The 15,492-nt window shown below is 45.6% G+C and overlaps 1 protein-coding gene and 1 pseudogene across 1 annotated transcript; one reads left to right on the forward strand and one right to left on the reverse strand.

Moving 5' to 3' along the window:
• The first annotated feature begins 583 nt into the window (after positions 1-583).
• On the forward strand, positions 584-5,883 carry LOC109522565 (putative RNA-binding protein 15 pseudogene; annotated as a pseudogene).
• Positions 5,884-9,166: 3,283 nt separating this feature from the next.
• On the reverse strand, positions 9,167-13,671 carry LOC109522115 (amphoterin-induced protein 1-like). The gene is made up of 2 exons (XM_019880409.1): positions 13,414-13,671; positions 9,167-12,402 (listed from the first exon to the last, which is right to left on the reverse strand). Exon 2 carries the CDS (start codon positions 12,362-12,364, stop codon positions 10,877-10,879), a length of 1,488 nt encoding a protein of 495 aa, XP_019735968.1. The 5' UTR covers positions 12,365-12,402; positions 13,414-13,671; the 3' UTR covers positions 9,167-10,876.
• Positions 13,672-15,492: the final 1,821 nt, after the last annotated feature.

A 15,492-nucleotide genomic window follows, 5' to 3' on the forward strand; every position in this document is an offset into this window, starting at 1 on the left:
ACATTATATATATACATGATATTTATATTTATTTACATACTTTTTGTCTTCTACTTTCTCCCTTTCATAATTTTGCTGCTGTAAATTGGGAATTTCTCCATTATGAGACAAATAAAGGCTTTCTTATCTTCTTATATCATTATATAATTGTTTAACATATTTGATATAAATACATTTTTTCATCTACATTTTGTACATATTTTAAATTGGTAATTAGTCATTTATAATCAAATTCATTATAATATAATTATAATTAAATCAGTTCATGATCAAATTTAAAAATTCATTATTTTATTGACGGAACAAAACATTTACGTATTTTATAGTTACAATCAATCAATTTACCTGGCCCATCTGTGCGTTTTAAAAATCTAATATGACCATTTTGCAAGAAAGTTTGCCCACCGTATATGAATATTTCCCCACCCCTAAGAATGTTTTTTTTAGACTTTGAATCAAACAAGATAACAAAGTGTAAAGCATCAATGTAATGAGATAAATAATCAACAAAAACACACATACTAAAAAAACCAAACAATTAGCCTGCTGTGGGCTTGAAAGCAAATTAATATCACCACGCTGCCTAACTGATCAATGGGTGAACGCCTTGAAGCGTCACAAAGAAAAGTGGGAACGCATATGCCTCCGTGTCACAATCGTTATCTTTGTGCTATTTCAAATCTCCTTTCGGGGCTACATCGGAGCCGCACCCTTGTTTGTGATAGGCTGGCGCACTTGTTGTTATGTTGAGCGACGTCCTCATTGAGCCAATCATAACGCTCCGCAGACACACAGACGTGACTTCCGGTACAGTAGTAAAGTATTCCAACATGGCGCTCGTGTATCTCGAGTGAGGAGTCTCCTTCGGCCTAGTTTCGAGTTAGGAAGGTTTCGTTTGATTTCTGGTAGTAAGACGCCATTTTGTGTTTCACCTCGTATACTGGCGTTTGGAAATGAAGGAGAAAGACCGCTCGCCTGCGAGGAAACGCTCACGGGTGCCAGATGACGGCAAAGAGCGAAGAGGGAGTCTCGCTAGCAGGAGGAGCGGAGAGCTGCTCACCGTCGCCAGCAACAACGGCAACAGCTACGTACCCTGCGGCGCCTCGTCCAGGAGAAGCTTACCCGGTGACAAAAGAGACAATTTTTCGGACATTCGGGCCGGTAATGGTTACGGCTACGGAGCACTGCCAGGAACGCACGGTGGCGCGGTCCTCGCTTCGCGCAGCGACCCGCGGTCCCCCGAAAGTGAGTACAAGACTCTTAAAATTAGTGAGCTGGGCTCGCAGCTGAGCGACGAAGACATAGAAGACGGACTGTTCCACGAGTTCAAGAAATTTGGAAACGTGAGTGTAAAAATGAGTCGAGAAAACGACGAGAGGGTAGCGTTCGTCAATTTCCGGAAGCCCGACGACGCCCGAGCGGCCAAGCATGCTCGCGGCCGACTGGTGCTCTTCGACCGGCCCCTCAAAGTTGATGTGGTGTACATGAATCGGCGCAGGAGCCGCTCCCCGCTTTCGAAAGACAGTTTCCCACTTGGACACAGACACGTTCTCCCCCAGAGACAGCTCTCCCCCACTGGTTTGGGCTACAGAGACTTCCGGTTGCAGCAAATGGCGCTGGGCCCCCTCCCCCCTCCTCCCCTGCCTCACCTCACAGATGTGGAAAGAGATGCCTATTATTCCCTCTACGACGGCAGGAATCACGCAGCATTCCTTCCAGAATTTCACAACGACAACTTGTCCGATGACGACCAGAGGGCAAACAGGACGTTGTTTCTCGGCAACCTGGACGTAGGCCTGACTGAGAATGACCTGCGGCGAGCATTTGACCGCTTTGGCGTTATAACCGTAGTGGACATTAAACGAGCAGTGCGCGGCCAGAGCACCACTTTCGGATTTGTCAAGTTTGAAAATCTCGACATGGCCCATCGAGCTAAAGTGGCCATGTCGGGGAAATTGCTGGGCCACAACCAGGTTAAAATTGGATACGGCAAACCGACGCCCACTACCAGGCTGTGGGTGGGAGGCCTTGGCTCGTGGACTTCCCTCGCCGCCCTGGCCAAAGAGTTTGACCGCTTTGGCACCATCAGGACTATAGACTACAGGAAAGGCGAAGCATGGGCATACGTTCAGTACGAGAGCATGGATGCCGCTCAGGCCGCGTGCACGAACATGCGAGGCTTCCCACTTGGCGGTCCTGATAGGAGAATCCGGGTGGACTTTGCTGACACTGAGCACCACTACAAGCAGCAGCAGCAGTTCACTCAGCCTCCGCTGCCGCTGCAACACTTTGACTTGGTCCCTCCGCCGTTCCATCACCGCTTCGCCGACTCCATCAGAGATCGCTCGCCACTGCTGCAGCCCCCTCGTTTCCGAGAGCGGATTCTAACCTCTCCCGCTGAGTGGTCCGGCTTGGGTGTTCATGACAGGATGCGAGGGTCTGGTTTCCTGCCTGTTGCTAACCTGGACAGACGCTCCGGTGAGCACTGGCCGGTGGACCGTGAGTGGGAGTTGCAAAGAGGAGATGCAAGTCGCCGGAGACGAGACTTGGAGAACGCGTGGCGCCCCGATCGCTCGCCTGAAAACAATGGCGCGACGCATGTCAGCAGCCCCGCCGAACGCAGCCCCGCAGATGGAGGTGCCGATAGTGATGGCGAACGCGTGTCTCGCCCTGGTCGGGCCTCCCCAACTAGAGGGCGCCCAAACAGTCAGGACAAGAGAAGAAGAAGCCCGACCGCAGCCGCCTCATGCTCCGAGAAAGAGCGCAAACGCAAACCCGGTGACAAGCTCAAGAGCCCGGCGGGGAAGGAGGACGTCTTGGAGCGTCTGTCCGGCCAGAAGCTGAGTCAGGTGTGGCGAGGTTTCCTCCTCCTGAAAAACAGCTGCTTCCCCACAGTGCTGCACCTTCTTGACGGCGACGCAGCGGTGGTCTCTCGCCTGCTCCTGGATGGCCCCAAAGGCAGCCAAGCGACAAAACTGAAAATCAGCCAGCGCCTGCGGATGGACCAGCCCAAGCTGGAGGAGGTCTCCCGCCGCATTAAGGCCGCCGGATCGAATGGCTACTCCGTCCTCCTCGCCATGCCCGGGAAATCCGAGGACGGCACAGTTCCAGACGGCAAAGACTCCACGGAGCGTCCGCTGAAGAATCTGGTGTCCTACCTGAAGCAGAAGGAAGCTGCCGGCATCGTCAGCCTCCCCGTGGGGGGTACTCGCAACAAGGAGCACAGCGGCGTGCTTCATGCTTTCCCTCCATGTGAGTTCTCTATGCAGTTTATGGATGAGTCCGCAAAAGCTTTTGCTAAATCAGATGATGACTACATGGTGATGGTCATTATTAGAGGGACATCATGAGGAGGGGGAAAAAAAAAAATTCAACTCCAGCTTCATGTGAGCTGTGTAGTGCGCTTTGTAGATGGGGTTACCTAAACTGTGTTTCACTCAAATTTTTATTAACAGCTACAAGTCACTTTGAATTGAAACTATTTTTGATTGATGCTGCCATCTGCACTGAAGGCCATTTAAACAGAAACATGGTAAAAATGTTCATTTTGACTTTGTGACAAATCTCACTCAAGTACATAGATTTTGGGGGTGAATCCTAAAGAGCAAGTCTTAATGTTGTTTTTGTTTAAGTCAACCCGATATGTGGACCCCCACAAAAAATGTGACCATACATAGTGAGTGTTAACTTTTGATGCCTTAGCTCCCTTCTAAGACACATCACAGTGATAGCGTGTGCAACAAGTAGCCAATCCTTTAGTAGAGAATCGCAGGAATGCTTCAATTTATTTTGTATTTTTTGCTAGAAATTGTGACGTAGCATATTTGTAAACTGTTATCCAATAATTTACTTTCATTATTGCCTAATAGACAAATGTTGTCCTCCGTAACATTCAACATTTCACGTTGAAAGTCAACAGTGAGTAGTAGTGTGAAAATATTTTCAGTTGTGCACCGTGTCAGAAAATCTTTACATTTGTTGAGCTAGAACTACCTAGAAACACATGAAAGAACCAATTCAATCATGTCAAATATTGTCTTTTTTTTTTTTTTGGTGTAATCAGCAACAAAGTGTATCGGGTTTTTTAAAAAAAAATGTATCGGGAGTGTGTGATTGAAATAATATTGCTTGTTGGCTGGAACGGACTCTGGATGAATTATAATCAGAAGGGGGAGGAAGCGCTGAGCTAGCTCTCCTCCCTCGAAATGGGACTTCTCATTGTTGCTCGCCATGTCTCCTTTTATTGTTTTCAAATGGAACGTGTGTGCTGTGTACTCAGGATATCTGGACACGCACACGGAGAGCGGCCGTGCTCGTGGGGAGTAAACAAAGTGCACTTCGCAGATTGTGTCTCAATAAATTTGCTCATTCGTGGGAACCTCAAGGAAAGACTACCTTTGTGACCTTTTCTGTTCTCGGATTTGTCTATCCAAGCTCAAAAGTCTCACGGGGGGCTCTGACAGTGGGAAGCTTCCCAGCGACCAGGAGAGGAAGCGTTGACTTCCCAGGAAAAAGAACCACACGAATCAGTGTGTTGATTACAATTGATTGACCTCTTTTCAATGTGGTTTCCAGTCCATCTGCATGGCCTTTTTGTAGGCCTCGGGTCTCATCTGGACCACTGGTGCGGTTGCCCCAGGTCGACACGGAGGCATGTTTTGTTCGCATTGTCGTATTCTCGCTTGGAGAACCTCGTGTGAGGGCCACACTTGTCTACGTCAGAGAGCGGCGCCGCCTTTATCTGACATTAACTGGAATGGAACACCAAAAAAGAAAAAAACACTCATGCATATGAGACGACCATCTTTATTCCCGAGGTGGTGATTTATGTAATTTCCTTTTTACAAAGTAGTTTAATGACATTGAATAAGGCTCAAGAGCAGGATGTCAGACATTGCTCGTGCTCATCTTCCAACACGTGGGACCAGACTGACTTCAAGCGGACACAAGAATTCCTGGTGCTGTGATTTGGACGCTTCCACTTCTGCTCCGCAGGTGAGCATGCAAAACACAAAGCATTGTTAGCACAATTGCCAAAGTCCTTTTGAATGTTTTTGGAAGATTAGGATCCAGTTGACTCAATTCTACCTTTTCAGATTAACGTGATCTGGAAGATTTGACAATTAACAAAGACAAAAGAATCCCCCCCGCCACCGCCCCAAATAATATATTCTACACACATTCACTGTCCGTTAATGCTCAGTATTTTTGGACAGTTATTTCGTAGTGTCATTATTACTTTGTAGTTTGTGGGGGGGTATCGAGTTGTTAATCATTTTTTTTCATGCTCATGCAGGCCAGCCAAACTAAAATATGTTAATTACATCTCATGATGACAGTGTCCATAAAAACTGAGCATTGTTATGCACATTACATCTCATGACAGTGTCCATAAAAACTGAGCATTGTTATGCACAACGAGGTTTTTAAAATGTACCCATTTCTTTGTACTGACTCATATGCCTAACAGGGTCCATTGAGTGTGTTGACACGTAAAATCATCCAAACTTGATCTGGTGGAGCAAGATGAAATGTAACAACTGGTCACATGCAACAGAGATAAGCTGTGAGTGTCTGACCGACTCCCATGGATTAGTCGCTGCCTTTGCAAAGTTGAAATGCTGATTCTCCTCTACACAGTGAACATGTGCATCGCCCACTCTACAAAAGCTGCAGATGGACTGTCGGACCTCTTGTGGAGACGGGAGTGAAACTGTTAGCAGTGGTAGGTCAACCGCTTCTTTGCCTGTTGCCATTCATCCCTTTTTAGTGTCGGCATGGGCGCAGAGATGATGAAGATGAACTGATGAGATGACATCAGCAGTCCACTTAAAGGTAAGTGGAGTTCAATGTCATGGATAGACGTGAGGCCCGCCTCAAAACGAAATGGTTTTGAGGCGCCACATACAGTATATTGTATTATATTTGAATCACAGAGAAACTGCAAAACCGGAGGTCAACGGCAGGCCACTCGTTCAAACTTGTGGCCTGTTGTGAGGGCGGGCCTAACAGTTTAATTGTTGACGATGAAGCATCCTGTGGTTTTAGTGATAGATATCATTACGATCTAATGTCCAACTAAGAGACCTACATCTCCAATTCTCTTTTGCCGAGGATGGTGATGTGTTGTTTTGGATGATGATTAATTGACCCATGTGTTTATTATTATCCCAGTTTGCAGTGTAGCAAATACAGTAACCCATAAGGAGAGCTGTTCGTCGTGCAGTTATTTGACTTGTCATCATGTAGCGATTGTAACATATTTGAAGTGCCTGCTAGAGCTCCTGTATTGAATCGAATTAGATTGTAGAGATTGGCTCTCAACAGTAAATCATTTTATTTTATTCATGTAGACTTGCATAAGCTTCAATGGATTGATAGTTTAAATATCTCATTCCGGAGGTGAATTTTGTTTGAGTGAGCAAATCAGGTGATCATCACATCATGAAAATTAGTGTTGGATGAGTACCGATACAAGGTATCTGTATAAGGTCAATACCGGTCTTATTTTAAGGTATTGGGTACTCATGGATGATGCTGATACCAGCCATCAATACTTAAAGGGTAAAAAGGCACCGAGTCAGTCCTTGGCAATACTGCAGCAGATTGCTACAATGGCGAATCATCATCTGTGTCAGAAAGAAAGCTCCTTTTTGACAGGTTGACAGTGTGTTAAATGAATTTTTTCTGATCAAAAGTAGAGGTAGCAGTACTCTGTACCGTTGAGTACTCAATGACAGCAATGCCATGCCGTCATGTGCTACTTCTGTGTATAAATTACTGTCTCGCGTTTGTTTCTTATATGTTGATCATTTGATATTCTGAATAAAGTCAGTTGTTTCTGGACAAAAATAAATGTATTCAGTTTTCTGTTTTTTTTTTGGGGGGGGGTTAAAACACTTTCACAAGATATGGTGGTGGATGTTAAGATACTGTACTTCCATCTTTTTACACTGCTTATCCTGTTGAGGGTGCAAGTGAGCTGGAAACAATCACAGATGACTTCAGGCCCAAGGAAGAATACACCATGGACTGTCGTTACTCATTGACATAAAGCAACAGACAAACTCATCCTCACACTCGTACAGTGTGGAAACGGATTCCAATCTGTCTAATCTTCGCTCAGGCAAAAGAACCCCACCATTAGACTTGGAAAATGCAAATAATGCTTCTCTGCACATCATATTCCTCAGATGGTTACTGATGATGTCAAGGTTACTTTTGTCTGACTTCAGTGCAGGCAGTGTGGTTTCTTTTCAGTGACCTTGCAAATACGAATGCGAATGGTTCTACTTATCTCTGACTATGTGGGTTGTGCTTCCTTGGCAACCAATCAAATCGGCTTGGATGTGGTGCAGCGCTCCGTGAACCCTAAGCAGTGTAAAATGTTCACAAAATGGATGCACTTGAGACTTTTTTTGATGCCGTGACCAAAGAGCATACGAGGATGTTTGCTGACCTTTCTTTATCTAAGCGCTGCAGTTTACCTTCCACTTCACAGTCTCCAGTCCAAACAAACTCCTTTTTAGGTTTGAGTTAGAAGAGACATTTTCTCAAAATATTTATGATTCGTCGTCATGGTATTTAGTGCAGCCTCGCTCTCTGTCCACCATTTCGAATCGAATAAGACGCTGAGTCTGAAATTCACACCAAAATCGTCGAGTCCCAAAAGCTCGCAGCGAGGGACTTTGCGTGCAGTTAGAGGTGGTCGCCGCTAGATGGCAGCACAGTCCGCAGCAAGCATTGCATGTCCCATTCAATGTACCTTTCATGTGAGAGTCTCAAAAGGGGTCTTTGAGCCAGCGTGAGTCATCTTATTGAAAATTCTGCACTTTCAACTAGAACTAAGCTTCGATTATTCAATGACAACGCATGTTAATTTGACGCTGTATCCAATCCCGGGCCCCTTTTGCACGTGTTTCTATTAATAATCTTGAGTTCATATCCGTGGGATTGCTCATTTTTGACTGATCTGAATGATCTCAGTCAGAACAAAATGCCAGTCGGTGGAATGAGTGGTGAGTCGCTGCACTGCTCTCTCCGGACAGTTCAGTGTATAGTGCACACAGCGACTGTGCGTTCCCTCCATTGTTGGTAAACATGGTAACATGAGAGTGCACCAGACCGCTTCAATCATGAATCCAGCAGCTGGTGAGGTTTCACCCTCAGGGATGACTGGTGAAAATCTGTCGCACCGGCCTCTTATAATGGTAATGGTTTAGCGGTGCAAAACAAAAGACCCCAAGAGGAGAGGGTACGAGAGTGCTACCGGAGAGAAGATTTGCGGTTTCAAATAAGAATAAATGAGGAAGCATATCCAGTAGAACACGGACAGAAGGATACAAGAGTATTTTTTTGCGCTACAGCCATCTGCAGGCTCTCCTGTTTCACTCTTAAGTAATCAAGACAGACTGGATTAGTGTAATACAGTAACATGAGCCAACAGGCGTCTATGCCACTTAGCAGATTGAAGTCTGAAATACACACACGTCAGGTCAGTTTAGCTGTGAAACAAACATGCTGTGTTGTTTTGAAGTTCTCTGCCAGGAAAATTCCAGGATTGGTGTCACGAAAGATATATTTCAAATTTCAAACAGATGACGCGGCCTTTGCTCTGATCGGTGCACGAGAAGAGGCAAGTGTTGTGCCAGGACAACTCACAGCTGTCTCAGCATGACGACACGCTTGCTCACACATTGCCTAAGCATCTGACAGTTCCTGGCCAAGAATAACATTGCTGTGCTGGAGAAACCTCCCGACTTACCCGACCTGCTTCCGTACGATTTGCGTTTTCCTCTTGTCGAAGGTCCAGGGGATCATTGAGGGCACCCGTTTTGAAGACGTGGACAACATCAAGATGGCCGACGGAGCTGCTGAGGGATACCTGTAAGAGTATTTCCAGGAGTACTTGAAGGCATGCCAGGGAAGGCCAGAAAAGTGGGGTCGACCGGAAGGGGCATTACACCGAAGGGGAAATACTGTTAGTTTGTAGTTTGGATCTGAAATATTAACTTTGTAACTTTCAGACACCTCATAGTTACGATGAGGTGAACAACTTCTGATTTTTCCTCCACTTTCAATTCCCGTAGCGCCAGAAATCCCAATATCTTTGTCCATATAATGCTGTTATCTTTCGAGGTCAGACATATTGGACCTCAAAGTGGACTTGACTCTGAAAGGTGTTTATTGGGTTTTTCATACATCAAGTTTATAACGTTTCAATGGACTTTGCTTCATACACTGCGGCACAGTCAAACTGGAACAGAAAAGGACATTCCGTGTAGTGATGCGTGACCATTTTCAAGAGATGTTTTGCTCAATTGAAAGGAGTCAGATTCTCAATGACAACGTAATGTTTGTTCAGGATATATTTTAGTAAGTTTAACATGGTAAGAGTAGGAACCGCATTTTTAATTCAGGTCTCAAGCTAAATAAACTAAGATGCCTTTTTGTCCATTTAAATAGTACAGTACACATCCAAAAGACACAAATGTTACTTTACAGAACTGCAGTCTTACATTGATACTGTAGTTTTGTTCACATAAACCTTCAAAGGCGGCCAAAGCAATAAATGTTTCTTCCAGTTCTTTTTCCCTTCATCTAAAATAGCAGGGAATCGTCCTCCATGATGACGCCGCTGTTGTAAGGTAGAGAAGAGAATGAACATTGGAGTAGGTCTGAAGTGATCAGTGGGAGTGAACAGCAATAATGTTCCCGAGTTAAACCACCACAGTGCTGAGCAGCTCTTCGACAAGAATATTGCCAGTGACCTCCTAAATATTCGATGTGCTCCTTGCCAAGCCTGCCACCCCCTCCCTCCCCCCCTGCCACTGCTTCTATTTATACGAGCCGCCGTAGAACCTCTAGCCTTCGCCACAAGGTCGCATAATATCGCGGGCATTAAATCAGCATTAAAGTGAGCTGATGATGTCATCTTTTCAGTGGATAGCATTTCATGGCTGTACTCAAACTCGTAAGGTATTCTCAGGATTGTAATACAGACTTTTGGCTAAGTTACATTATTCACGTTCTCTGTTTGTCTTGTAATATTGACGAATGTTGTTCACACTAAAACATGTAATTCTAACACGACATATACATTCAGTAGAATTGTTCGACCTTTAATATGATGCTGCATATTCAGAATGTCTTCTTCGTGCTTAGGCGTGTCGATGGGAAGCACCTTCAGGGTTGAAATGCTACATGAGAGTATTAAAGGGCCACACTGAATAAAAATACCTAAGTTGTAATATGGTGAAATTATGTTGTCGTAAGGAAAATGAACAAAACGCTAAACACAGTCTGAGATGAGCATGCCACTGTCACCATCGTTATATTTATTTTATTCTGAGAATGTTTTTTTTTTTCCTTTTCAGTGTGGTCCTAGTGGCAAGTGCAAGTAAGGCAAAAAAAAAAAAAAAAAAAAGCTCATTCAATGCTACAACTTTTTTTTTCTGGCATATGTGAAATATTTTTGGACCTTATTTCTATGCATCTGTAACTGTCAGTTTTCACCGATCTGTTGTCTGCTCTAATGGTGTCTTGGTGTGAGCGTTGCTACTTGTATGTTGACCGCACCAATGTTATTGTGGCGGTCTGGTCTACTCAGGGTTGGGGCATTAATGCCCAGAACCTTTCAGGTCCTTTCATTTATGTCCTCTGAGCAAAGAAAGCTTCCTGGATGTCATCAACAGTTCAGTGTAGGAAGCTTGTACACATTGACTGGAATAGGCTGTACAGTAGCGTCACTTTCGGACTCTCAACAAACGGATCAAGTCAAAGCACTTCCATGTTGAGTCATTTGGAATCTTGCATCAAAGGCATGCACAGTGGTTTTTCTGCACTACCCCCCCACCCCCCCCTCCCCAAACGACCTTTACACCATCATGGGGGTGTCTGAGCTCACAGAGCTGATCGACGCCTTTCTTTTCTTGTTTGCCCCCTTCCATTCCTCTTCGCCTTTTGGGTTCAACCTCCCGTTCTGCTCCAACGGGTCTTTGGTGTCGTAGGCGAAGTCTCTGCCGCCCTCGTTCCCTTTTTCGGATTCAGTCTCTTGGTAGTTTTGGGTGTCGCTGACGGTGGAGGAGTGGAGGCTGCCCAATGGGTCGTCCTTCTCCGGATCTTGACTCGGACAGCAGGCGCAGCGGCAAGGTGTGAGGTAGAGGTAGACGAAAACCATCACGATGCTGATCAGGCACGCTATGAGCGTGGTGTACGCCGTCTTCAGGTTCTCCGAGTTGGCATTTGTGGTGCTGTTAAAGACCACGAGGGTGAAGCAGAGTGTCTGGTTTAGGGTGTCTGCGGTGGCGTGGCAGGTGTACACGCCGGAGTCATCCTCCTTTAAAGGTCCGAGCTGAAGGTTTCCATCTGGGAGTATTATTGCGCTTTTGTTTGCCGGAGACATCGGGATGTTTCCTGGCAGGGTCCAGGTCTTCACCATGTCTCTCTGCTTGGTGTCGCAGTCCAGCACCACAAACTGCTCCAGGTAGGCTTCCCTGTCCATTATCTTGACCTCGCTGCAGTTCAAATAAGCTTTATCCAGTTCAAGGGTGACCACTTTTCGTTTCGGTTGACCGGCGAGGATGCAAGTGTGCTCATCCTTAAAGTCCACCACTGAGCTAAGATCTTTGAGGTGCCAGCGCGCAACCACGTTGAAAAGATCACAGCTGCACGGCAGGGGGTTGTTGTGGAAGTACAAACCGTTTTTGATCCACGCGGGCAGAGCTTGAAGCTCATGAAACGTCAGCGCTTTGATCCGGTTGGAGGAGACATCCAGCAGCGTGAGCGTCTCGATGCGGCTTCGGTCCTTCACCAGCTCCAAGGGGAAGCGCGAGATCAAATTGTGACTCAGGTAGAGCTTCTGCAGGTTGACCAGCCCCGAGAAAGCGGCGGAGCGATCGATCTGCGAAATGCTGTTCTTATAAAGCAGGAGTACCTCCAAGTTCTCCAGCGGCTCGAACATGTACTCATCCAGCTGGCGGAGCCGGTTGGAAGACAAGTCCAGGTAACGCAGCCTCGTCACGTGCGCAAACGCCTCCGAGGACAGGAAGAAGAGCCCGTTGTGGCTCAGCAGCAGCGTATGGAGTCGACTCAGCACGATGGGTGTCCACTCTGCTCGCAGTCTGCTGATGGAGTTGAAACTGAGGTCCAGCACCGATGTGTACTTCGGAAGAGGGGTGGGGGGGTTGGTAAGATTCCCTTTGGAACAGCTGATGATGCTGCTGGCGCACACGCACGTCTTTTGGCAGTCCAGCGGGCCTCCTATGAACTGTCCGCTGGCATGCTGTGACCAAAGCAGAGGCCCAACCAGGAGAAAGACGCTCCTCCTCAACACCGACCGATTAGGTGTGTACAATCTCCCCATTGTCTCAGAAGTCTTCACAGTGGATGAGAATCATGGATCTGTGGAGATAATCCAGTTGATTATTGACTGACGATTTTGAGTTGAACCCGTTCATGCACCCTGTAAACCGATAACATGATTAGATGTAGTAACCGCTGTCCCTGGAAGGGTTAACTTCTTATTTAGAACTCGTGTCCACACTTTGGCATGTTAGTTATCGACAAGCGCATTTCATTTCAAGACAAAAGTGCATCCATCACGATCGCAACACTAGCGGCACCCCTGTTAGGTTTTGTTTGTTTGTAAGAATTTGCTTTTTTTTAATGGAAGGCACCAAAATTCCAACCCATGACGCTCTTTAACCTGCATATATAAAAAGAATAACATCTCTTTAATCTAATCGAGTTCATTCTGTTCTCTTGTCCATTCATTTTCGATTGTACATGTCCTCAATGGAGTCGTAGGTGAATTGGAGTCTATCTCTGCTAACTTTGGGTGAAAAGTGAGGTCCAACCTGCACCGGTCGCGAGCCAGTCGTATGCACAAACAATCATTCTAATCTGTTTGCAATTTAAAGTCTGTGAGGCAGCCATGCCAATCACCCCAAAAATATTTTGTGTCAATTAAAAAAAAAAAAAAAAAAATCACAAAATGCTATAAGCACCCAAGCATCTTATTTCAGCTTAGCTTCAAACCTTTTATAAAATGGATCAAAATCCTAACCTGTATGTACAAATTAAAAACTCTCTTTTATATTCATTGAATCAGAACTGTTGCATTGAATTCATGATATTCCGCCCTCGTTGGAGATAACGTGCACAGTAAACAGTCAGGTATGCTGCATAATCTGGAGGTGCATTGCGTTGCAGGTCACAGCCCAAAAGTTCTATTGACTCGGATGAACAAAAAAAAACGGCATTTATTTTATTTAAGAAATATATAAAATAAGCACATGCATCTGTCTGTTTATCTTCCTTGTATCACGCCCTCCCCCACTTTTTTTTGTTTTTGTTTTGGGGGGGGGGCGGCAGAAGAAAGGCTAAAATGTGTTCCGCATGCACGGGGTTTACCATGTGTTGATTCTTTGCAGCAAGCAGACCAAAATAAACTCCTGGCTTTTAGTCTTGGGTCCAATCTCCGGCGAGCCGCTCCTGTACGGGATCGGCCGGTGGCTCCCTTTCTGCCCCCCCCTGCAGCGAGTACATCACAAAAAGAGTGAGTAGCACCGCGGAAGCAGCCCGTCCGCAGTGTTGATCGCAGAAGAGCGAAGGCACCATGTGATACAGTTGATGCAATGGGCGTCACGTCACCGCTCAATTCTCGCTTTCTTTCTCTTCCTTCCTTCATTCCTTCCTTCCTTCCGCTCTCCCCCCACACAGCACGCGTCCATCCAAGACAAAACCTGACAATCTCAGACATGGCACCTCCTAATTGATTTGGACTTGAAATAATTTTGAGAAACGATGAGGACGGCCCTGTCGTACTACGGTTCGTTGTTACGAACGGTGCGCAAATAGGCCCTCACAGGTTACAAATTAGAAGGCTGTTTACTGCTTTTCATTTTATAGTTTGATATTTTCGACCTCAAAAGTGTTTCTCGCACACATTTATACTGTGCATACCTCTTGCTTTTTTCGTATGTTTGAGTAGCGGTTGGGTTCAGTGCCTATTTGTATACCACGGAAGTGAAACGCATTTTTATGCTCATCCTATTATCCTCATGTGTTCAATATTTCTGACTTAAATACAATACATTGATTATTTTTATATGCCACGATGGATGTATACTCTACATGCGAAGACACTGATTGCATTAATGATTTCTCACAATAGTTGTGAAACAGATCAATATCACAATTGAACACTTTACTTCTATGATTCTCTGCCTATGAATTATCCCCAGAACATCACAATGTCCCATTACTGGTGAGCTATTTTTACATTGGGCCCGTGGCAGCGCATTGGCGACCCCTGAACTAGACTGATGATTGAACTATAAATCCAAAATATAAAAAGCCTTTCGAATATTTGGCAGAGTGAGTGAATGGCTGAGTGCAGAAATATGTTTATTTATCCAAAGCAAATATTTTACATTAGAAAACTCTCGCTGCTCACCACCATGAAAAAAATGTCACCCAAAAAAGTTGCATACTGAAATAGTGGTAGTATAGGGGAAGATCATTTCATTTTTCTGCCTGGCATAAATAAATGAACAAAGATAGAGAAATGATACATTTTTGGACTATGTGAAAAATTTCCACGGAAATTTCTGCAATATGGTGAATTCCAACCTACTTAGTTTACTACTACGCCATAGGAACAGAACTCTGTTGTAAACTGAGGACCCTCTGTCATCTCTTTTCCGTGAGTGTAACCTCTGCAAGGTGGCGGGATTGATTACTGAACGACTTGGTGCAGCTTTCTTGAAAACAAACAAAAGTAAAACATGCAGAGGTAGGAGTAGGCATAAATCGTCCCGCACTGCCATTATGTTGCAAGCAATGACATCCGTGTCATGATGAAGACCTTCCTCTTGGCGCATCTCTCGCCACTGGGGTGAAGGACACGGCAAGTGTGTGTGTGCACTGCAGCAGCCTTTGCTCGGACGTGATGTGCATGCAGCTGTGTGGGATGGATCAGCGTGTTCGCAGAATGGCCATGGAAGTATTCTGTTCCAGGTGTTTTTAAGGGGGCTTATTGAAAATGTCGGCGTTATGGTCTCGTGCAGGGGTCACCACGACACACTGACTAATGATGGGTTGTGTCGTGAAGGGCATCTGGTGTAAAACCTGTGCCTAACACATTGTTGTGTCAACCCATCACAGGACAAACTGCTTCTTCTTAGAAAACTTTGGGAATAAAGTTATATTTAAACAGCATGTAACCCAGGGCAGCCCGGTGGTCCAGTGGTTAGTGCGTCGACCTCATAGTGAAGAGGTCGTGGGTTCGATCCCGGCTCTGGCCTTCCTGTGTGGAGTTGTGCAGGTTCTCCAGGGGCCTACGTGGGTTTTCTCCGGGTACTCCGGTTTCCTCCCACATTCCAAAAACATGCACTCTAAATTGTTCCTGGTTGTTCGTGTCTGTGTGCCCTATGATTAGCTGGCAACCGGTTCAGGGTGCCCCCTGCCTGAAGACGGCTGGGATAGGCT

This window comes from Hippocampus comes, unplaced genomic scaffold (genome assembly GCF_001891065.2).
Source record: "Hippocampus comes isolate QL1 unplaced genomic scaffold, H_comes_QL1_v1.1 scaffold68, whole genome shotgun sequence".
Lineage (NCBI taxonomy): Eukaryota > Metazoa > Chordata > Actinopteri > Syngnathiformes > Syngnathidae > Hippocampus > Hippocampus comes.